General features: G+C 42.0%; 1 protein-coding gene and 1 pseudogene across 2 annotated transcripts; both read right to left on the bottom strand.

Annotated features, from left to right (window-relative positions):
- Positions 1-7,564: 7,564 nt before the first annotated feature.
- LOC117451884 (proheparin-binding EGF-like growth factor) lies at positions 7,565-14,944 on the bottom strand (annotated as a pseudogene).
- A 3,768-nt stretch (positions 14,945-18,712) lies between these two features.
- Positions 18,713-25,564, bottom strand: LOC117453099 (proepiregulin-like). 2 transcript variants are annotated; one of them, XM_034091969.1, is made up of 5 exons: positions 25,441-25,564; positions 20,665-20,736; positions 20,304-20,430; positions 19,865-20,011; positions 18,713-19,129 (listed from the first exon to the last, which is right to left on the bottom strand). In XM_034091969.1, exons 1-5 carry the CDS (start codon positions 25,472-25,474, stop codon positions 19,063-19,065), a joined length of 447 nt encoding a protein of 148 aa, XP_033947860.1. In that variant the 5' UTR covers positions 25,475-25,564; the 3' UTR covers positions 18,713-19,062. The 2 variants fall into 2 exon arrangements, with proteins under 2 accessions (XP_033947860.1, XP_033947861.1); XM_034091970.1 differs by lacking the exon at positions 20,665-20,736.
- Positions 25,565-25,908: the final 344 nt, after the last annotated feature.

Here is a 25,908-nt window from a genome sequence, read left to right on the forward strand (position 1 = left end):
AAAACCTGAACAATAAGTTATTTTAAACACACTTTTTGTCATAAAGTTGGTTGTTGAGAAGATGTTGAACACTCTTAGGGCTTGTCAGGAATGGAGCAGCTAGTTAGCTTAGCACAAAGAGAAACAGGATTCCTACCGGCACCCCTAGAGCTCAATAAGCTTACAATTATAATTGTGATACATGTTATAGCTACTTGCTTTATATGTTTATTGATTAACTGAGTTTAATTGATATCTTAAGTTGCGGGACAAAAGCCAAGATGCTAGGTACCAGCAAAAAGGAGAACATTGCCACTAAACATGGATGCAAGCTATTGTGGTGACACGTTATGGGACATAATTCACCTCTCTTATTGTGTTGCCACACGGACCCTTAGTGGGAACACCTGGAGAGTTAGCCTCCATTCCTGCTAGCTCGTTAAGCAGATCAGACGATGTGTTGACCTCTCTATATTTAATGGATAATAAAGAGTGGAACTCCGTTCTGAATACACCGCCTCCGACTCCCTTTTCCTGGCGCTACACTGGTGACCCCTGACGTTTCCGAGAAAGTTTCCGGAAAATTAACGAGCATGGCTGAACGCGATGTGTTCGTAAAGCTGCCGGAATTCTGGGAGCACGCCGCGGAGGCATGGTTCGCACATGTGGAGGCGCACTTCGCCTGCCGACAGGTCCGTGACGGGGACCTGAAATACTACCATGTGGTAGCACGCTGGGCAGCTCTACGTCGTCCAGGTTGGTGGGATTCATCGCAGGCCCCCCCACATCATGGCAAATATGAGGCGATTAATGCCCTTCTCCTTAAGACATTTAGCTTATCTGCTAAGGAGAGGGGCCCGCCAGTTTGCTTGACATTCAAGGCCTGGGAGACAGCAAGCCATCTCAGCTAATGGAGAAAAATGCTAAATCTGCTAGGGGGGGAAGATCCCCGGATTTATTCACGGAGATTTTCCTGCGTCACTTGCCTCCCCGGGTCCAGACGGCGCTGGCCAACACGCCTGTCACGGAGCCGCGTGCCTTGGCTGAGGAAGCGGATCGTTTTTTCCTGGCTACACAACAGCCCGGTGCAGAGACGTTAGCGCGACGCGCAGCAGCCCATCTGCAGTCAAGACAGCATGGCGGGGGCCGGACACGGCTGTGGCAAGCCGGCGTGGAGACACCGGAGAGTGCTCTTACCACGCACGTTTCGGGACAAGGGCGAAGAGATGCATCGCTCCGTGCAGCTACAAACCCCCGGGAAAACGGAGGGGCCGGCGCTCGGTAGTGGCCTGAGCGTCGGCGGCACGTGCAGGCTCCTCTTCGTCAGCGACAGCGTTTCGGTGTGACACGGGCGCTCAACGGAGCGTAGTTCCCGCGTCGAGTGAAGACGTCACCCGGGGAGGGGCACGGACCGCGATTGACGACGGCTAACGGCGGTCCCATTCGCACGTACGGCGTGAGGCCTATGTGTTTGTGCATCGGAGGACAGCGTTTCAGCTGGGATTTCGTGACAGCGGAACATTTCTTTTCCCCTCCTCGGAGCGGATTTTTTTGTGTGCTCATGGACTCTTAGTGGACGTTAAAGAGCCTGTGACACCATCCCAACAAACTGTTGTGCAATGAAATATTGGGCTACTAGTAATCTCGAACCGTCAGTTTAAAAAAGAAAAAAGCGATACCGTTTCGTTAAATATCAATAATTTCGAACATCGCGGGGAAATTCCTTCACTCATTTGAAGTTTTGGGGGAAGCCGGAAGTGACGTCAATGCGGGAACGCTTCGAGAGCCAAACACGGACAAAGTGTGTTGTGTCATGCCTAGAAATGGTGAATTACTGAGATTAGGCACGTTAATAACGTTGTAATGAAGTTGACTACAGTATATTCATATTTGTCAGTGCTTTCATGTCAATTCGGCGACATAACATAAATGATCGTGGTGAAGATGATGATTACATTAGGATTACAAATCGGGAGTGAGAGCTGCTGAATTTCCTCCCGTCGGATGTGATATAAAAACAAATCGATTATTTTTGTGGTTATAAACTCAGAGTGGATGAAACTACATTTATTAGTGCTTTCATGTCAATTCGGCGAACATATTATACATTAAATGATCGTGAGGATGATGATTAAAAATCGTTTGTTTGAGCCGGTCTGCATTTACTGATGAGAAAACAAACCGATGCTTTTTGTAGTTGTATTACACCAACGTGGATTAAACGTGTGGTGTTTGACCACAATGTTGGGGAAATTAATGGATAAAATGCACGGATTATTATTAGTATTCCCACTCCCGATCGGGATACTAGGTCCACCGTTTCCCCTGCAGCGAGGCTCCCCCCGTTGACAGTTTACGTGGGCTGGGGTGCAGTGGCGGACTGGCCATCGGGACGAATCCCGATGGGCCGGTACCGAAGTGGGCCGGTCGATCAGTAACTAGCACATCCCCCCATAGGCGGCGCGTGAGGCTCAGGTTTGAGAAGGCCTAAATAACTTCTTTTAACCTGACGCTGGCCCGCCTCCGGCGTCTATAGAAAAGAGATCCACTCAGTGTGCGGAGTTTAAATCTCTCAAGTCATATATACAGGATAAAGGAAATACAGTTTAAACTGCCGTATGCAGAGAAGACGCCGACGTGTCGCACTTATCATTCATATTACATCATCAATCAGATCATCGATCATATAATATCATAATATAATCATATATTTCCTTATCTGAGTCAGCTTCTCCAGCCTCATCTGGCCGTGCAAACACTCACAGTGTCACAGACTGGATGCAGAAGTATTATTTAACACATTATGTTGACGAAACACTCGAGACAAATGTAATTAAAGTCAGATCCACTCGTGTCTTAGACGTGAACGCGCTCTCAGCTGGAGAGAGAAACCCTGGCTTGATTTACCGAGTTGATAACCAGCGTCGTAGGACCGCTTAGCGAGATCTCGTTTGTTAGTTTGTTTGTTACTCAAACATATCCAGGGTCTGTTGAACTGGCTTCGTAGTACAGGGCCACAGGTGGCGAGCAGCGCTAATGTCAAGACACAGACATTATACATTATATTTGTATTTACATCCCCCGCCTCCCCCCGTTGACAATTTACTAGCGGTAACCCGAAGTGGGCCGGTCGAGAGTCCCGGGATGATGTTTAGTCCCAGTCCACCACTGGGCTACATGACCATATGATCGCCCATATTGGACGCACCTCATTCCTAAACTTCTAACAGATACAACATAAACCGATCCTTCAGCCTCATATGAGCTCTCAGACACGTTCAACATTAACCGTCATCGCTGTCTGAGCTTGCTGCTGTGTGCGCCGTCGTGCGTTTACATCTGACTGTATATATATAAAGGTTACATGCAGATGCTGGGATCCTGGACGGTGCAGCTGGAGCGCTGTGCCCGCAATGACGTCACCCATCATTTGGCGGGACTTGAAGAATCCGCGAGAAGATCCAGAACAAAATTGTCAACATTGAAAGGCAGATTAATGGTTATCAAAGTACAAATATCCAAAATCAGTTCAAGTAACGGTTTTCAAGGGGACAATATGTACTCAAATTGATGGGTTTGGATGATGGGGGAAAACCGTGTCACAGGCTCTTTAAGAATAGTGCGTTTGATGATGCCTTACGTTTTCTTCCCTCGTGTGCACACTTGGCAGCGCAGCGTACTGACGGGCTGTCGGGCTCGCTGTCAGGGGCAGACACGTTTCTAGACTGTTGGCCGAGTTTCCAGACCTGTCGCTGCCACACTTGTCTGCGCTTACCACTAAGCATGGCGTGGAGCACCACGTCACTACCGAGGGGGCCTCCTGTCTACGCCAGGGCCCGGCGGTGAACCCTTCTAAAGCTGGCTGTGGCGAGGGCGGAGTTTGCAACCATGGAGCGCCTGGGCATTGTCCCGCTGCTCTGACAGTCCTTGGGCTTCCCTGCCGTCGTCCCCAAACCGAACGGCGGGTTCCGCCCGTTGCGGGGATTACCGCCGACTCAACGACGCCACTACGCCTGACCGCTATCCAGTGCCTGCCACATTCAGGACTTTTCGGGCGTCAATCTGGCCGGTTACAGGGGTGTTTTCCAAGGTGGACCTGGTGCGTGTGATACCACCAGGTGCCCATGCACCCCTGGACATTCCCAAGACGGCAGTGATATAACACCTTTTGGTACTTTTTGAGTTCCTGCGGATGCCTTTTGGACTCAAGAATGCCCACTCAGACGTTCCAGCGCCTGATGTATCGGTACTGACGGGACCTGCCGTTTGTGTTTGTCTACCTCGACGACATACTCGTCGCCAGCGCTTCAGTGCAGAGCACCTGTCCCACCTCCGAGGCCCTTTTCACACGGCTCAACGGACCGGATTAATCATCAATCCGGCAAAGTGCAGTTCGGGGTGTCTGACATTGATTTCCTGGGGCAACGCGTCACCAAGGGCGGTGCGACACCTCTGCCAGCGAAGGTGGAGGCTGCAAGAGCAGTGGGTGGAGGGCGCTTGGCAGCCGCTCGCCTTTTTCATCCGCCAGCTGACGCCCAGAGAACGCAGTACAGCGCCTTTGACCGAGAGCTCCTTGGACTTTATTATTGCCGTGCGCACTTCCGTTTCATGCTGGAAGGCCGTGAATTTACGGCGTTTTTTCGACCACAAGCCGCTCACCTTCGCCATGTCAAAAGTGGCGGAGCCTTGGTCGGCACGTCAGCAGCGGCAGCTTTTCCTACATATCAGAGTTCACTACTGACATTAAGCACGTGGCTGGCAAGTCGAACCTGGTTGCTGATTGCCTCTCCAGAGTCGTCATCGGTGCCGTCCAGTTGGGCCTGGACTATACTCGCATGGCGGCGGACCAGGTCACAGATCCCGGCGTCCAGGTTCTGAAGGTGGAGGGCGCGGGGCTGCGCTTGGAGGACGTAGTGTTCGGCGACGCGGGCATTACCCTCCTGTGTGACGTTTCCACGGGCCTGGCGCGGCCTGTCGTCCCTGCCAGCTGGAGGCGCTCTGTGTTCGAAGCGGTGCACGGCCTATCACACCCCGGCGTTAAACCTTCGGTGCGCTTGCTGGCCGCGAAGTTCGTCTGGCATGGGCTGAAAAAGGATGTGAGAACTTGGGCCAGGGAGTGCGTGGCTTGTCAACGCGCTAAGGTGCACCGCCACACGAAGGCCCCGTTGGAGCGTTTCCTGGTGCCTGAGAGGAGGTTTGATCACGTCAACATTGACCTGGTTGGTCCGTTGCCTTCCTCTCAGGGGTTTTCCTACCTCCTCACCATGGTGGACAGAACGACCCGTTGGCCGGAGGCAGTTCCGCTCGTTTCGACATCAGCCGCAGACGTTGCCCGGGCCTTCATGCAACGTGGGTTTGTCGTTTTGGCACCCCGTCAGACATTTCCTCAGACAGGGGCTCTCAGTTCACGTACGAGCTCTGGAACGCTGTGGCAGGCGGTTTGGGGGTCAAGCTGCACAGGACTACCGCTTACCACCCTCAGGCTAACGGCCTCTGCGAGCGCTTTCATCGCTCCATGAAGGCGTCCCTCAAGGCGTCCCTCAAGGCGTCCCTCAAGGCCGGCCTTACGGACGGTAACTGGGTCGACAAGCTGCCCTGGGTGATGCTGGGCCTGAGGACCGCACCCAAGGAAGATCTGCAGTGTTCTACAGCGGAGATGGTCTACGGTCAGCCGCTGAGAGTTCCGGGGGATTTCCTCCCAAATGCTTCAGCTCCCTGGTCTGCCACGGCCCAGCGAGTTTTTCTGCGTGACGCGGCGGAGGCTTTCGCTCCAGTCCCGACTACTCAGCACGGTGCGCCAGGGTCTCAATTTCCCGCGGAGCTACGCTCAGCTGGGCACGTCTTCATCCGTCACGACGCACACAGAGGCCCCCTGCAGCTCCATTACGACGGACCTTTCCGGGTTTTGGAACACGGTGAAAAACACCTGGTGGTCGAACATGGGCGGTAAGGCTAAGCACGTCTCGGTTGACCGGGTGAAGGCTGCTCACTTGGACGTGGACCGGCCGGTGGTGCTGGCTCGGCCGCCGAGACGGGGCCGACCCCCGGCTTTGATTCCTGTCAGGGAGTGTGGACCTGTTGTTCCGGTCCCTCCTCTGTCAGGGGCCGCACGGGCGGAGGTCGCTGTACCGACTCCGGTGCGCAGGTCTCGTGGGGGCAGGGGGATTGTTCCTCCCCGCCATAAACGGATTTTGTTTACACGTGAATTCTGGGGGGGCTTGTGTGGTGACACGTTATGGGACATAATTCACCTCTCTTATTGTGTTACCACACGGACCCTTTAGTGGGAACACCTGGAGTGTTAGCCTCCATTCCTGCTAGCTCGTTAAGCAGAGCAGACGATGTGTTGACCTCTCTATATTTAATGGATAATAAAGAGTGGAACTCCGTTCTGAATACACCGCCTCCGACTCCCTTTTCCTGGCGCTACACTATTTAGGTTTTAAACCTTAAAAAGAATCTCCATTGAAAATGTGAGGAAGGACATTTAGTCAACACGTTTGTTAGACCTCAAGAATGTAGGCTACAATGTATTTTGCTGAGCAACACTGTAAACAACGATTTTTTTAAGCTGCAACCTCCATGGCTGAAAAGAGAAGCCAATGCAGTGCAAGTAGTAAAGTTTGGCTAAACCATCTTCTTTTCATGTCAACATGCGCTTAACATCTTATTATTTTTGTTCTGGTAGCTATGGCCTTTTTCAACTAACTAACTCTGAGCTGCACGTCAACACTTGTGTTTGTGTGGAACTGTGTCGCCCTCTTTTGCTCAGGCTATTCTAGGCTCCTTTGTCCGGACGTGAAACATCTAATTATGTTTCAAGTATGTGTTGTATATGTGATAGGAGATAACTTCCAAGCTACCTGGAAATATCTCAAAATAGATCAGACTGAACACGCCCCCCGCTTCTTGCCTCTTGCAACCTGTCTGTTGTCGACCCATTCACAAAGCTTTAGGCGTTACTACTTACCGCTGTTAAAAACACTTCAGTGCTATGGCAACACAACGGTTAATGAGTTGCACACACACACACACACACACACACACACCACGCACGCACGCACACACCACACACACACACCACACACACACACACACCACACACACCACACACCACACACACACACAAATACTTGATATGCTTTTGGTTGCTCTCATGATTATCTGAATTCCTCCTGATATTACATTGAGCTTTCTCAGGGTTATTCCTGGTCTACTGATCTGTGTTTGGCTAAAAGGTCGAGGTGTTTGTGTGAGCAGGCTGCAGAGGTATGGGATGCCTCCGCAGATGGGAATGTAAACACACAATTCAGAGGCATAGATGCATAAATAAATAACTCTTTCATATAACACTGAGACACTTTATTGGTGAACAAATCCCATCCCAGAGAGAGATGAGGAGCTTTTCTCTGACCTATAACAGCAGTAAATAATAAAACCAAACCGCACTGTTTTGCAAGTCCATAGTTCACATAGTCCAACACTCAATCATACTCATACAGTCATAAGCAATAAATAATCACACTAAATAAATTACATTCTAACAAGGTCTGGACAATGTTTTTGACACAAACATCTAATAAAGCTGTCTATTCACTCTACTTCTTCTGGTCGGCTTTGTCTTTGAGTCGCGCAGCTGGCTGAGGAGAGATGGAGAGAAATCAAAAGTCAATAATGATGTGAACATAGAAACGATGCAACACATTTTAAGTCAAAGTAAGACTATTTCAAGATAAAATTCAAAACTGCTATAAAAAACGTTTTAAATGAAGTACATGTCAGCATATACAGTACAGTGTAGTTAAATGTTCAATTTAAACCTGTGTAAGTGCACTTTTCTTTAGTACAAAGTATGATCATTTACCATTGGCCATTATGCATAAAAAAAAATATGATCTTAGAAATTAATCTGATTGAACAAGCCTACAGACTTATTTGCTAGTTCAACTATGACCTACTGTACTTGCCATGGTTTGATAATGAATTCTTACTAATTCAAAACCTGTCAAATGGTCTGACCGCTCATTTATTGTCATTTGTTGAAGCTATGTCGTTGACTTCCCCTATTTCGCCAATGGCTTTGGTGAGTAAACCCTTATCATAACTGATTCAACTGATTAACAAATAATACCCAGGCCATAGTTTTCACATTAATTAAACTATTAAAGCGAGTGAGAATCAAGGCTGGGGTGCTGATCCAATCTCAAGCCAACAAGGTGCAATTTGAAAGACACATTTATTGTGGACACTGAGTGACGCAGCTTTTAGGAGAATGCTGCACAGCCTCATTGTTTGTCTGGAGGCTAACTATTTCAGTTTGAACAGGTGAAGTCTGCAAGCTGTGCCTGTGTTGCTCAGTGAGATCTGACCACATGTATGTGGAGTAATTAAGCTGTTACTTCACGGTCATTTACAGTCAGTGTGTCAGAACTGTTATTGTTTGAGACACACATGGTGAATGTGTTTGATCGAATGTGTGGTTTCTGTCTTTTCGCTGGTATGCAGTGCAGGGATGGGCAGGCTGATACATCCCCAGGCTAATCCAAAATAATTCCTCTGGTGGGGATTCCTCTTTGCGTGAAATTACTTGCTTGTTAAAAAAACACAACAACAGGCGTGCGGCTCTCTGTCACTCTCTGAGCCCACTCTTTCCTGTTTGGCTTAAGGCTCACGTGAGGGGAGGCCTGACGACACCCTCTGAGGACTTAAGCAAGACTTTTGGCGGTAATACATCACCAAACTGTACACCACCGGAAATGCAGGAGTGCCTGATTGGATGTCCATCTTACGGCATCTAATATGGCATTAACAAACCATTGGCTAGCTAGGTAGTATGCCTTTCAAAACATAAACTCGGTAGCTATATGGGGTCCTAATTATTGAATAAAGAAATAGTATTTTGTGTATTTTAGAGCTATACCGTAGTTTGTCCTATAGTATTATAAGTATGATGAGGATTTATGTAGGATTAGGCTGTTCTTTTGATCTAACATACTGATACACCTGTTTAGCTGCTCAGTCTACATACTTAAACATGCAAGACTGAGGTTAGATTTATTATTTTATTGTCTTATTTTTAAACGGTATGTTTCACTTTTTTACAACAGAAAATACCTTTAGGTGATGGACCTAAAATATGTGTTATCCCTATTCTAGTGACATGCTAACGCTCGCCGCTTACGTTAGAACAAACAACGGAAAAGTTTGAGACTTCGCCCTCGTGTTTTTGGTTTTGGAGATGGTAAAAAGGCACAAGGGCATCCATCTCTTTACACACAAAGGATCAGCCAATGAACACTACTTTAAAATAAAACAGCCTGTTACAAACATTAGCAATTAGGGTTGCTAAGCTTTATCACAAGGAGGAAGTTAAGCAAACGTTTTGAAGTTTGGGGTATTGAGATATTTATGAATTAAAAAGCTTTACGATGTAATCTAGGCCTATTTAACGCAGTATGAATTCTTGAGCACTATAAAAGCACAGTAGAAGTGACAGTCAGAACCTCAGCAACACTTACCTCATGGTAACTTTATGCCCTCACACCACAACATCCCTGTTGGGTTTTTGTAGCTTCTCCTGCTCCGTCCCAGTTCCCAGGTAGGATGCCAGGAAGTTTTATGTGACCTGTAGCTACAAAAGACATTCAACGTGAGTATGAAACTTGGACATTTCTTATCAGATGATCACAGTAAAGTAATTTTGAAAGGCGGGAGTCAGTTACATGGCTTTGATGCTGTCTGGACAAATGAAATTGAAGGTGGCCTTTTGTTGTGTTTTGGCAACAATTTCTATTAAGTACAGCACATTAAGTGTATTGAATATTAAAAGTGTGACTGTTGATTTTCAGGCTGTTTTGATAAGAAAATCATTTGTCGGTTTCACTCTGTAATAAGTCTTACTTTCTCTCTATCCACTTTGGCTATGATGCTGTAAGCAACGGACTTTAGACTTTGTCCTACATTCCAACAATAGCTGTGATTTAGATACATATTGATAGAGAACTGTGAATAAACATCAAATGACTTGGACACTTAAGATAAAGTGGGTGGCAGTTTCAAATAAAGAATGAGTAACACATTCATCAACTTGACACAGTGAAATGAAAGTCTACGGTAAAAGTAAGAATGAGCCATGAGACAGGTGGATCATGGAGTCCTGTTAAAGTCATGAGCAATGCCTTTATAGTTTGGGTGTGTTTGGGTGTGTTAATGTATCAGTGTATCCAAATGCTACGAAGGGTTTCTGGGTATGATATGTTGGTTTTCATGGGTTTTATGAGGATGTTTTGCCCTCAGGCATTCATGCTTAAAGCTTCAATAATCTCGCTATTCCAGGAGATTAAAAGTGTTGTTATAGTTCCAACTATTGTGAAAAGTGATACTAAAGAAGGACAGAGAAGCATGTCACTCTGATAGCCGGTACACTGTAATCCAGTGGGGTTGAATGTACTTTCTACAAAAGGAATGAGCCAGCAAAACAACATAATGCTGGTGAGTACCGCCTTGTTATGGACACATTTAAATCGGTTTAAGTAAGATAACAGTTTCATGTTTCTTCGCGTGTTGTACAATATTTTGTCATAATCTTTCTTATCTCATTATCTCTATGGAATTGGCAACATTCCCATGTCTACAATAATGCTTATCACTTCTACCTTTGTTAGCTTAAGCAGGGTTAAGTTTGTGGGTGAGGTTCACTTGAAGTCGCTATGCTAGCATCTTTGCACATTTCATTAAGAAGTTTGAACTGGTTTAACCACAATAATCCTTACTGGCCTTCCACCCACAAAGTACTGATGTGTGTGTCTTGAATACTCACTGAGCACAGGTCATGAGCAGGATGGCGGTGCAGCTGATGACCGACAGGACCACAGCGATGATCACCAGGACCGTCTGCACCAGCTCAGTATTGTTGATCTGATCTGTCTGGTCTTTAAGTACCTCCAGAGACTGGATCTCACAGCGTCCCCCGTCATAACCCTTCTGACATCTGAGGAAAGAGTTTACAGAAGGAGGAGTGATTTTCTTTTCTTGACACTGAAAAAACTGAACCGTTGACTTAAGAAAGGAATTATGTCAACAGATTTCACATAACTGTATTAGGTTAGTTGAAAGCAATACTATTATGTTTAAAATATTGGGCTCAACTTCATATTACTGCTTTCAACTAACCTAATACAGTTATGTGAAATCTGTTGACATAATACATTTAATTAAAGTCAATGCTTCAGTTTTGTTAGTGTACAAATATGCAACTACACAAAGTGAAGTGATGCTGTACTCACATACACACAGGCTCCTGCAGGCCCTCGATGTAATTGCAGCGGCCATAAATGCAGTAGCCCACGTGGCTGGAGGTGCAGGGATTCTCCGTGGTGGTGTGTGTGGACGTGTACCCATTAGTGGAGAACGTGGGCTCGGGGTTGAGAGGAGTCGTGCTTTTACTTTTGTGCTTGTTCTTCTTCTTGCCTTTCCTTTTCTTCTTCTCATCTTTACTGGGGTGTAACTCTGAAGCAGGAGAAACTGCAAGTGAAATGGTAGCTAAGGTTTTTGACATGATTTGAGTTTCTACAATGATAGGTTCTGATAAAAGTGTTTTCATGGTCTGGGAAAATGGCCCATATCGGGATTCTGCTGTGCCTGTTAACTGTGTTGGACTATGAGAAGATCTCTAGTCATTCTGAGGAGTCTACTGGATTCAGGTCTGTTCTGCCACCCGCAGTGGGCATCCCCTGCAAAGGTTCGGATGTGTTGCACAAACAATTACCGGTTGCCTTGTCACAGTCAATCTGCTCGACAAAATATGTTTGTCTTTTTTGTTTTCATGCGATGATGGTTCTTCAGGACTGCTTCTTAAGCTCTAATCACACCCTCGCAGACTTTTCCGGTGTTTCTAAAGTAGATGACAATGTATGTGTGTCGTTTAAGAGGAAAAGATGCCTGTTTTTGTTGTTGTTATTACTGTCAGGAAATGTACAACCTAACCCTGGTCCGCCCAGTAGTAATAGTCAGATCGCTACTCCTGCTGATTTTAAAGCTAGGTCTGGGTTGGGTTTCATCCACTTGAATGTGCGCAGTCTGTTAGGTAAACTAGATTTTGTCCGCATTTGGGCGAGCTCGACTGACGCTGACGTCATTGTTTTTATCAGAAACATGGCTAAACAAATCTATTTTGGCCTCTGACATTGCCTTAAATGGTTATAATGTGTATCGTTCCGACCGGCCTAATAAAGGTGGTGGCGTTGCCATTTATGTTAAGAATAAGTTCAGTGTAACCACATTAGTTTCCAAATCTATCAGTAAGCAATTCGAATTTTTAGCCTTAAATATAGAAGTGGAAAAGGGACAACAGGTCATGGTGGTGGGCCGCTACAGACCCCCCTCAGCTGTCAAGGACTCCTTGTCTTCGCTAGCAAATCTTTTATCACAGCTAGACTACAAGGAAATAGTGCTACTTGGAGATTTTAACTGGGACTGGTTAACTGCAGTGTCAGAGGATTTTAAAAACCTTTGTATCTCTTTAAATGTTACTCAGATTGTTGACAGTCCTACTCGCCCTAACATTAAGTCCCCTAATAAATCCTCCCTAATTGATCTCATTCTAACTAATATTCCCTATAAATACTCATCTGTGGGAGTATTTGCGAATGATGTGAGTGACCACTGTGCTGTAAACACAATTAGGGACACAAAGGTCCAAAAGGGTAAACCTCGTATTATCATCAAGAGAGACATAAAACATTTTGTGGAGCAGGGTTTTGTGCATGATCTGTTTGGGTTTGATTGGGGAAAAATCGATCATTGATAGACATGCACCCCTGCGTAAATTTAGAGTAAAGGGACGAGACAATCCTTGGTTTTCTGCTGAACTGTCTAGAAACAAGACCTGTTTCTCATTTGAAGCCAGGAAAAGGCTGTGACCTTTTTACCTGTGCTGGACTATGGTGATTTGTTGTGTATGAATGCACCTGCCTATCGCCTGAACAAGTTAGATGCCGCCTATCACAGCGCACTGAGCGACCCTGTATGCCAAGGCAGGGTTTGACATCACTTACTGTAAAAAGGCTCAGTCATTGGTACATGTTTATTTATAAAGCTTTGTTGGGTAAACTCCCGTATTATATCTGCTCTCTGATAACACAGAGAGTTGCAAGCAGCTATTGTCTGAGATCGCATGATGTAGTATTGTTAGTTGTGCCAAGAGCAAGGACTGTCTTAGGTAAGACAGATTTTATGTGCGCAGCTCCACTTGCTTGGAACAATCTTCAGCAAGAATTGAAACTGAGCAATCTCATTCCTCTGCATGTTTTTAATGCTAGGCTAAATGAAATGCTTGCTGATACAATGGGCACTTGTAAATGTCTATAACTATGTATCCTGTAAATATAATGTATAATGTCCTTTATTGTTTTATGTTTCATGTGGAACCTATATGCTGCAGGTCTCCCTTGAAAAAGAGATGTATGATCTCAAGGGACCAATCTGATTAAATAAAGGTTTGAAATTAAATGAAATGAATGTACTCCAAATCAAAAACAGTTGATGTTATCATAAATCTTTCTACTTGTGCGCCAGTAAAACAAAGTAAAAAAAAAGTATTACATGTTCAACAAAGATATCCTGAATACTGTCGCTACCACTGATACTATACTGAATTATTTACAACTTGAAAGGTTCATTTTGTTGTTACATTGGAATGTGAATAATCTGATGTTGAATATAATGTCGTTTTATGTAGACCCAAGGAAAAAACTGTTGCGCAAATAGCTAATGCAGATCCTAAATAAAGTACAAGAGAATTTTGTTTCTACACTTCTCCATTGCATTTAGGAAAATCATATTGTACTAATGGCATATTTAGTTATCCTGTTTAAATTGAGAAATGAGCCTCAAATCACATAACCCAGCATTTTCAAAGAAATTAAATGCTAAAAAGGTATAGGGCCAAGAAGAAAATAATTTCTCATACCAGAAATGCTGACATTTTCTTCGTCTACTTCCAGCTTATCATCGTCGCTCAGCAAACTCTGGAGGCCCTCCCCGGAGGCCGGACCCGTGGTCACTCCAGATAGTTCACCAGAGAAAGTGGCCTCAGAACCCTGGGCACCTAAAGCACCGGAGACTAGTAGAAAACACACAGGACACAAAGATAAAGGGAATGTCAGGGCGATCACATCAAATCCGCATATGGATATGGATACGATTATTAGGGTCAAAATCACATGATGTCATTTATTGTCAAAAATCAGTAAATAGGAACATAGATAATGCTCTTTTAAAGCTATACAAGTTTAGAAACTAAACTAAGAGTAGAACTGTGAAGTATTATATTTATCTGATATGTTTAATATTATACTTAAAAAGCAACAAGGAAACAGACAACAGTTCTCCTTTTTCTCTATGATGAACAAAAACTAAAGGTTCCTTACTTACCTTTACTATGTAATGTAGATTATAATCATGGACCACATACTGAACATCTGAGTCATCCATTTATCTTAAAATATTGACATCTTGTAAATTAGACAAACTGAAACCAGTACAACCAGTCCACATCCAGAACTGCACTGTACCTGAACGCACCATTCACACCAGACAACAACAATTACGAAAAACATTCAATCAAAGCTTTATATGTAAATATGTTGACACTTCTGACACAAATAATTATTTCTCTCAAACAAATGAATATCCTTTTCCTGTTCTCACTTGCAGAAACATCTATTTCTTCCTCTACAGTAGCTCCCTCCCTCTGCCCTCATACCATTTTACTTTTATCTTTCTTTCCATTTCATCAATTCACACTCTCTGCACACAGAATATACAGTACATGTCCAGACTTACCGAAGCAGAAGAGACAGGTGACGATGAGAGGGTTCATATCCCAGGAAGATTGTTGTGTGTATGGCAGCTAATCTGTGTATCTGTGTGTGCAAGTGTGTGTGTCTCCCCTGCTGATCGAGGTTGTGATTTGCTCTCTTTACCTCCACTGGGTGCAGCTTCAGCTTTTATAGACCAACGCCTGCCTCTTATATGCAACAACGAAAGGGCGTGTGTGTGTGTGTGTGTGTGTGTGTGTGTGTGTGTGTGTGTGTGTGTGCGTGTGTGTGTGTGTGTGTGTGTGTGTGTGTGTGTGTGTGTGTGTGTGTGTGTGTGTGTGTGTGTGTGTGTGTGTGTGTGTGTGTGTGTGTGTGTGTGTGTGCGTGTATATCGCCTGGGGCAATCGATTAAGCATCCTATGCCCTCACATATAAAAAGGCTTCTGACTTGAATAATAATCCTGAACAAAACCAAGACACAAAACATTTTAATGTATTCTGTAATTGTTATTGCCTCCGCACGTCTCCCTCTATGCTCAATAATCAGGCCAAAGTTACCAAGTGATTCCATTAGCTACATAGACACACACTCACAAAAAAACTAAAAAAACACTCACAACTCTGATACAAGTGAAGACCTTGTTTCAACTTTACAAAAACTGAAAAAAAGCTGATTTCATAGACATCATTTGTATTTTAGTTTTGGAATATTCAAAGTGTGAGAACGTTTAATGAGTTTAACAGATGATGAACATACGCTTGTGTTGGTAATAAACTGAAAGTCGAGGTCATCACTGCAATTCTACAATTTACAGAAAGAAAATACATGCATGAAAAGCAATAATCACAATCATAAATTGCTTGCTCCACCTCGTGAGCCACAGATGAAAGATGGTCATCAGGAACAATGTGAATCAATGTGTGTGTGTGTGTGTGTGTGTGTGTGTGTGTGTGTGTGTGTGTGTGTGTGTGTGTGTGTGTGTGTGTGTGTGTGTGTGTGTGTGTGTGTGTGTGTGTGTGTGTGTGTGTGTGTGTGTGTGTGTGTGTGTGTGTGTGTGTGTGTGTGGTCTGAATAAACGATGTTACTATTTTAGTACACTGTAACCAAGAGGAGACCTTAAGGCTTGGGTGGGGATGCTGCACAGATGGGTGTGTTGGTTATGTTGTTGTGTCTGCACTCAGAGCATGACCCATCCTCCAGCTCTGGTGCGATCCAATACAAACCTGCCAGGAATGCTGGGAACCTTCAACCACGACCAGAAGCTCCTTACTGGTTTTGTTTATGAAGGCTTTGGAATTGAATTGTTTGGATTATGTGTGATGGCATTGGGGATACGTGATATGAACGTGTGGAAAGTGTGACACAGGCCAGGAGAGAAGTACCTCATAATAGCCGCCATTGTAAACACACTGCTACTTAACTAATGAAGGAGGAAAACTAAATGCCACGCAGACACACAGATACAATCGTTTCTATTTGGATAAGTTTGAATCATGCATTGTAACAAAACAGTTAGAGGTTTGAATCTGTCAGAATTAAACGTCTGTTTGGTCTCAACCCTTCCTTAGATTATTATTTTAATGCTTTGTATCACCTGTATCAGTTTGCGAAACGCCTTTTCGGTGACAGCTGTATTTTATCCTGATGAATGCAGTTTCTGTTGATCTATTTTTGTAGCGATATAAATGTGGAACTTTCTCAATCTTTTTGTTGAGCCTAATACTTATCAACATGCTAACAAGCTGATATTTAGCAGGTTCACCATTTTACGCATGCTAATATTTGCTAATTAGCAATCACAAAGTAGAACAGAGGCTGATGTCAAATCAAATCATTGGGGAAGAAATGTTAATGTTGGTATGGTGTTCGAAAATCAGGGGATCACCAAAGTTACTACAATTAGAGTGGTCACTATGATTCATCCTCTCAGAATCATGAATACCTGTACTAAAGTGTGAGCCGATTCATTTTAAGACGTTTCACTGAATAAGTGAAAAGTTATGGCAGAAGCACCAGAGGAAAAGGCAGTCTTGAGTATTCCTGCTCTGGGGATTATGAATGTCTGTGTTTCATGGCAATTTATCCAATAGCTGTCGAGATACTTCAGGGGTGACACAAGAGACCAACATTACCACCCCTAGAAGCAGAGTGTTAGTGAGGCTACAGTTAAATATTAGAGCCATATTTGAGCTGCAAAAATATGTACATGGTACACGTGGACGTTTTTGTCTTCTTAAATGACACACAAGGTTGCAGCTTTACGGGCTTCTGGCAACCAGATGACTCACTGCAATGAGCCAACTACTATTGCTTATGCAATAATTAGGTAATAACTGTTACACAGAATGAGCACAGTAGAGATTAGCATAGTTATTCTTGAATTTCGGATATGTTGCTGCACAGGTTCTTTATTTAGAATGAAATGAGGGCCACTTAATGGGTTTGTTTGGGCCTTTGTATGTGTAACTTAATGCTTATGTGTTTTTAAGTATGTCTTAAGTTATGTTAAGAGAGTTCAAGTTTATGTGTGCTCACTGCTAAAGAACATTCAAGACAGCTCATTGACTCGGGGCGAAGCACTGATGAGTAAGAGAGTAGTGTTGAAGCAGTTACAGATTAGCTCAACCCTGCATCCAGGACATACAAACGTAGCTATTTCATAGCATTATTATAAGTGCAGGGTAACCTTCAAACCCTAAAGTCAGATTTAGTTAACAAAAATAATTATATAATAATACGAATTTGGTTTGATGCAATAACTTTCACAAGATCAGATGAGAATCAATCGATGGAAAAGGAAATAGCCAGTGGCGGTTCTAGACCAATTTCAGGGGGGCCAGGCTGGGGCCAGTTATTTCATGAGAGGGGCAGAATAAAAGTGGGTTAAAAAGACAAAGACGGTATAAATTAATTGTGTAAAATAAACATAAAATACAGTAATTGGTATTTGTTTTTGTAAAGGTATTTTTTTCAGTACATTTAAGTTACAGAACTTTGTTTCAGTCGTTTTTTTGGCTGGTCATCGAAACTGTCAATCAAAAGCAGCTGTTGTTAATTTAATTAATTACACTTGTCATAATGTGAGTAGGTGTTTAGAAGCCTTTAGGTTACTGAGCTCTTTATTAGATTGTTAAAAAAACAGATCAGGACTCAGAGCGTTGACCGACCAAGCTCCCTTTCTCTGGAGTTCCTGAAGCAGAGTGTCCAAACTTTTAAGAGTGAGTTGAAGACCTTCAGTTAGAGCTGGCATTTTATGGTATTTATTTAAATGTTATGGTGCTTTATTTTATTGTTTTAAGTATTTCTATTCTCTTTGGTTGTATGTTATTTTACTTTTATTTATTTCTATTTGTATTTTACACACTATCTTGTCTTTTCATTTCGCTGTAACTGTATTGTTTGCAATGTTGTTGTTTGTTTAACCTATAAAGCCCACTGAGACAAACGAGTTGTGATATTGTTCGATACAAATGGACTTTGATTTGATTTATTAGAGATCTAGACTAGAGTACAAGACTCTGATTCCGTCTCGGAACATCCTACATTAGGAAAGTTATTTTACTTATCTGATGATTAACTTTTACTAATAAAAGCAAAAACACTTTAAATACAGTCAATACAAGCTGGAAATGTGAAATGTTTTTGCTTTAGTTTTTATTTTATTAAACATGTTTTTCTGGTAAATTTAGAGCTGATACTGCAATTTAAAAATGTAATATAAAAAAGAAAAGAGGAATGATTGATCACAAAGGAGAACAATGTGAAAACTGTAGACATACGTGAGAAAAATGTGAAGACTCTTAACCCTTCAGACAAGAATGTCATGTGAAGTGAGACCAAAGTCAATGAGACACAAAATAGTTTATTTTTGTAACAGAGCTTCCAAAACAAGACAAGAAACCATTTTACACATTAATACTTTATAATAAATTATCAAAATTCTTTCTCACTTAGCACATTTCATATAATAAAACATAGAAATATTAGTTTAATTACAGTTTTTGTTAAATTTATATATTCATCGTGACAACAGAAGACAGACAAACCATACATATAAGCATAACATTGCAGAAATGGTACAAATGTGAAGAACTTTACTGTAGAAAATAATCAGCAGACAGAAGGCAGCTAGATGGTTAAGACAGCATTATCAAAACAATTATAATCTTAAAAACATATCTCACAGTGACTGCTAACACATAGGGCTTGGTGTAAAGATGCTACAGCGTGCGTGCGTGCGTGCGTGTGTGTGTGAGTGAGACTCTAAGCTATCTGGACTCCTTTGTAACCTTGCTGCTTCTGTTGACGTCCACATTTGTTTTTCTTATACCTGTTACAAAAAAAAGCACAGAACATCATTTATTTCATCTAAAAAAAAAAGTTGCTAACCAGATCTTTACTTTGAATTCCAAAATCCACAAAAAAGAGCAGGGGAACAAGATGAAATGTCTTAAGAACTATCTTTCAAATGTAAAAAAATAAGCTTGTTGTGTATTTGCCCATCCCTCAGGATTCTAGGGCCATGAGGCATGATTTGAAACGGGCTACACCTGTAGGTGCTGGTGGTTAGACATGATGACAGTTTAAATTCATCTTTTTGTAATTCGTGAAAAAAAGGACGATATTTGCTTTAAAACCTAAGCAGAGTAGGAGTATGAACTACCACAAAATAGACAACTAACTGTGTCCCTGCTGGTCAGGTATTGTAAGGTATTATTTAGGGCTGTTTTACTGAAGAAAGCTGCTTGTTGAAGCTGATGAAGACGCTATGTAAGCTGTGAAAGTGAACAAACAATTCCATACATAATTATTTTTAAGTTAATCACATTATTTACACCTCAGTAAGTTACTGAAGTTACATTCCACCCCCTGGTTATTTGTTTTTTGCCCTATCTCAATTATGAGTTGCACACAAAACTGTGGTGTTTTGAGAAATCTGGACATGAATGCTACTTTAATGGAAGCTGTGATGCTGCAGCATAAACACTGGTTTCTGATCATTTATGACATCAAATCCAGGAACACAGACATACACAAAACCCACATTTACAGAGCAAAGCCTTACCATTTGCAGAAGAAGTACAGTACTCCAGCCAGACCTATAATCAGCAGACTCACACAGAAAATGATGACAACTATCTGATTTTCCCCTAATCCCTTAACCACAAACTCCACTTTGCTACACCTTGGGCCGTAGAAGCCTGTCTCACACCTGCAAAACAAAAATAACCGTTATAGCTGAAAATTAAAACACACACACACACACACACACACACACACACACACACACACACACACACACACACACACACACACACACACACACACACACACACACACACACACACACACACACACACACACACACACACACACACACACACACACACACACACACACACACACACACACACACACACACACACACACACACACACACACACACACACACACACACACACACACACACACACACACACACACACACACACACACACACGTACTGGCAGTGTTGTCCGTGCAGGTCCACCAGCAGCATGCACTGGCCATGGTTCATGCAGAAGCTGTCAAACTTGCTGCCGCAATTCTGTGTTGATCGTTTCACCACATGAGGGCGCTCTTCTCTCTGTCCTGAAAAACCAAGACAGCTAATTCAATGCATTATTCTTGAGATACAACATACAGACCTGATCTTCATAACTAGGCCGCAAAAAGAAAACCTCTTTTCAAGAGACCAAAACTCATAGATCTTTACCATAATTCAGTGAAAAGCAGCACATCCTGATTTCTGACAATGCACTAATGATTCATCCTCACACAATATCTTATTTTTGAAAGTTAAAGTGATTTTGTCCAGGCAAATACCTGCAGATAGAGAGGTGCTCACGTCTGCAGTCTGCAGTCTGGAGGAGACATTTGGCCAGAGCAGCATGACACCTGTTGAACAGAGAATATTTGTCTCATTTAAGATCCCTTAATACAAGCTGCATGGTTGACATTAAGCTGGTTTTCATATTTGATATTTGACATCACAGTTGACATTCTTACATTGAAAAACTGAAATGTTGACTTTAATTAAATGTATTATGTCGACATATTTCAGCAAATATATTAGGTTTAAATAAAAAAAAATTAGATTCAACTTAATATTATTGCTTTCAACTCACCTAATACGGTTATGTGAAGTTTGTTGACATAATACATTTAATTAAAGTCAACATTTCAGGTTTTTCAGTGTATTTATTCATTTATTTAAGATAAGGAAAACTAAATATAACCTAAACATGTTCTCCCACATGAAAACTTTGATGTGACTTCTACTTGACTTGACTTTTCATTATAAATGACTTTCATTCGACATTTAAACTGAGAACTTGATTGAAATAAATGAAATATTACATACAAAATAAATGTGCTTTTGAAATATGACATTGTACATTAGAAGGGGGATTGTTATATTATTAATCGCCAACACCCCAAATTGATTTACATTTTTTTTTAACTGTTTTACAAAACTTGCAAGACTAAAATCAGAAGTAAAAACTGTAAGGAAAATGTTTTTTTGCAGAGAATAAACAGATTTCCTGCCTAGCTAGAGCATGATGATGATTTGATGCGGTGTGGCTCATGGTGCCCAGCCCCACATGCCTGTAGCAGCCTGCACAACTGTTAATGTGCTGAATCTGCAGAACGCCCACATTCCTGCAGGCAGGAGAGAAAACTTGAACCTGGAACCTGAATCTGGATAAACTCGCTATAAAAGCCGGCCCTCTCTGGGTTTCTGTCCGTTGTTATGGATGCACAGATATTTTCAGCCCGGTTGTTGGGTGTTTCTGATTCGGATGATTCGAGGAAAGAACTTAGGGAACTTTTGCCTATTATTGTTTAGTCACTGTCTGATCAGCACATTAACATCATTAATGATGACTCACTCTAATCTTGCCAGAGCCAATGTGACCATGACCCCCTTCTGACCTTACCGCATTCATTTGGACAGAATTTTCACTTTTTTAAAAGTATTTTGCACAGCATCTGGATTTGGACTCTTCTGACTTTGTGAAAAGTATAATATGCAACACAGAACTGGATGATAAAAATGTAAATGAATATAGGGTAAAGTGGACAGTGGCACAACAAGCTTACTTTATACAGAAGGAAGATTATCAGGGCAGACAAACTACTCGTATCATGATGGATAACTGGTTTATCATAAAAACTCAAGTGTGCTTACACACACAAAATAAAAAATAGGAATACAAGTAGGTTTATTAGACGCAAAAAACTACCAAATGACACATTTTTACAATTATCCTGTAAGGATTTGCAGTGTACATGTATTGAGACATTGACACACTCAACCTCAAATGTGTGGTACTTTATTCAGTATTCTCAGAGGAAAATATTCTATTTTTACTTCACTTTATATGTTTTACCACTACAGTTAATGTTATTTTGCCATTCACAACTAGTTTGGCTTGTGAGTCCTTACCAATAAGTATAGTGTCTAGTTGGGACCACTTGCCCCGTTCAGATGTCTGTGAGTTGTGAGTAGCAGATTTAATCTCTAAACGTCTCAGTGGTTAAACGATGTACAGATCTATCTGCCTCTCAAAACAAATGTCAAACACTCACTACAGCTATTGATGGACTGCTTAACAGAGATAAAATCCTGGCTGAGCAAAAACTTTCTCAACCTCAACGAGAGCAAGACTGAGGTCATTTTTTTTGGACCCCAACCGCCAGCCTCTCCGGTTGATATTCTGGGCTCTCTCAATAATAACATCCTCTCCTCTATCACGAACCTTGGAGTGACCTTCACTAGCACCTTTAAATTTGATAAGCAGTTCAGCACCGTAGTCAAATCCTGCTTTTTTTTTTTTTTTTTTTTTTTTTTTAAAATAAGACTATTGGCCAAAACCAAGTCGTATTTATCTTAGAGTTATTAACACCTTCATAACCTCAAGACTGGATTACTGCAACGCTCTATACGTGGGTATGGACCAGGCCTCAATTAGACGCCTGCAGCTAGTCCAGAACGCAGCTGCACGTCTTCTGACTGGCCACAAAAACGTGACCACATCACCCCAATTCTGGCTTCATTACACTGGCTTCCAGGTCGGTTCCGTATTGATTTTAAACTCCTTTTATTTGTTTTTAAAGCACTAAATGGGCTGGCTCTGGCCTATATAGCCGAACTCCTCCAGCGCTACACCCCAGCCAGAGCTTTAAGGTCTGCTGACCAGCTGCTGCTGGTAGCGCCCAAGACCAGGCTCAAAACCCGAGGTCACCGAGCTTTCGCAGCAGCTGGCCCTAGGCTCTGGAACACTCTGCCCCTCCATGTGAGGTCGGCCCAGACACTAGGGGGTTTTAAATCTACTCTTAAGACTCACTTCTTCTCCCTGGCCTTCTAGTCAGAGCGGAGCACAACTCCTGACTTTTCCCTGTGTTTTTTATATAGCTGTTGTAATTTATTGTCTTTTATTGTGATTGTAGTAATGTGTTTTTATTACATGTACAGCACTTTGGCTCGACCAAAAATCGCTTTTAAATGTGCTTTATAAATAAAACTTGATTTGATTTGATAAATGTTTTATATCAGCACAATGCCCAAATTAAGTATTCAATATATTACAAAAAGGCAAAAGCATGAATACAAATGTATGCAGCAGAATGTTGTTGTTAGAAGAAGAAGGAAAAAAGGAGACAAACTGTATGTCTTTATGTTCTTCGTGGCTCTTCGACAAATTATCTCATGACCCCTCTGATTTGTTTTGTAACACTTTTAATTTAACTATAACTTAAAAGAGGGACACAGAGGACATTTTATCTGCAGAAAGAATATTTTTCCTGATTATTCAAATACATTTTGATGATCTAAGTTGAATTTTAAATGTAGTTATTGTAATTGAGTATTTAGAATTGGTGCATTTACTTAAACAAAGGATCTCTGTACTCCTCCACCAATGGGTACGATTCAGTTTATATAAGCCAGTTGTAATATAAGTTTTATGGACAAAAATGAGCCCAAACAACAAGCATATGACAGATTTATTCAGACCTCTATAATAAATCTTCCATTCCCGGTTTGATTGCCAACATCCGTTAGCATCCCTCAGGCTCTGAGCTCAGCTTGTGCGTCAGCTCTTTATAACAGGTATGTGGCAAAGACGTTCAACGTACTCCAAAAAAACTTCCACTCCATTTCTGATTACTGAAATAACATAAAACTCAGGAAACAGGCCTTCGATTAGGTGATAAATCATCATATTGCCTAATTCAACAAATAATCCTAATTATTTATAATTTACTAATTAAATCTAACCTAGAATACTCATTACGCAAAATTCAAACTGCTGCAGTATCTTTATCTAATTAAAGATTTGATGCAAAGGGGAAGACATTATTATTCCTTGAGATTCTTTCAAATTGACATTAGCTGCATTTTAGAGAAGTGGACACACTTTTCAGATATTTTTTCATTAGAAGTTAAATGTATCCTTAATTTCACATAAATGGCAATAGAAAAACTTTAAATGATTGTCAAAATATTCATTACACAGCAGGATGGATCCTAATATAAGTATGTTTCGTAGGTATTGATCTTCTTAGTAACTGCAGTTTACAAAATATAGTGTAAAAGTTAGGTCTGTAAAGTGCTGCTCCTCAGAGGCTTACAGAGAATGATTTACATCCTACCTGGAGAGCCGCCTCAATGACACGACTGACAGATTGAGTTTTCAATCTCACTTTGACAAAAGCTAACTTTGCATATTCTTACCCTGGTGTTTTTCTTTTTTCTTTAAATAACTAATAACTGTAAATGTACCTTGTATGAACCCAGTAGAAGAGTGGAAATGCTGCCCCCTAATTATTTGGCAGATGTGGGCAGGAATTACGCATTGCATCTTTAAATATTAAAATGTTTATTTCTGAAAAAATGGGCTACATACAACATTATTCAATTGAATGAATAACAACGTGTTCATTGTTATTTTAATATGGCCATAGACCGCCCATTCGAGTATGTGAAGACGAAATAGGATAATCCAATTTTATATTTTATTTAAATAAAACATACATATCTGGGAGATTCTGATGATATTGTGTTGTTTACATTTAGTTTATTTTTTTAATTTAGTCTCTAATGGGTTTCCATACCAGGTTACTTGTTGTGCTGGAAAAACATGTCCCCTAGGAGTGTTATTATGTTCTTGATTATCAATACTGATGCATTGATGTGAAAGTAATATATTACTGATTCAGTGCGTCTACATGGGACTTATTTTAACACATCTACCCTGAGTGGGGATTTTAAAGAGGTTTGGATTTGTACAATTTGAATCTGAAGTAGGTTACCTAATATAGCCTATAGCATAACACACACTGAAGTAAAGTAACATTGCGTCAAACTGCAATTGATAACAGTAAGGTGTGCTTCTTAGCTGTTTCTTATATAATATCAGGGGCTTCATTGCAATTTCTTATTAGCCTCCTTTAAATGCAGCTTTGTGTGACGCTGCGTTACAATGATCCCTTTAACTGCACACACCTGAAGCCTGGCAATCCTAACCCACACATCAAATCAGCGTCAAACAAATGTGTTAAAATTACTTGTTAAAAAACAAAACATAAAAACGTTACCGATCATTGAGAGGATCGCCGAAGGGTTCCCCATGTTGAGGCGCACAGGTCGCTGACAGCAGGCTCGGTGCACCGCAGGTGTGGAGCAGGCTGGATCAGAGACGCTTCCAATTTGTCCAAAAACTTTTAGGAAGAGGGGGAAGGCGATGCCTCTCCTGACACATATAAACTAAAAAACCAATTGGCTCATTCCTGAGGTCTGGGTGTGGTGCAAGCGGCAAACTCTGGGGAAGTGCCACACACTGAAGTTCATACATCGGCCGCTAGGGACTGGCTGCAGAAAGGAGCAATTTCCATAGACCCCCATGTTAAAATGCCCAACTTTACAGCAGAAAAAAAACATGTTTCTACCCATGGATGCAATAAATATTATTATCGATATAGTTAGATTCCACCTTCACGATTATGAATCTGTGAGTGAATTGTTTTCTAACACGACCCTTTTATTTATATTATGTCTTAAAGTGT

This window comes from Pseudochaenichthys georgianus, chromosome 9 (assembly GCF_902827115.2).
Source record: "Pseudochaenichthys georgianus chromosome 9, fPseGeo1.2, whole genome shotgun sequence".
NCBI lineage: Eukaryota > Metazoa > Chordata > Actinopteri > Perciformes > Channichthyidae > Pseudochaenichthys > Pseudochaenichthys georgianus.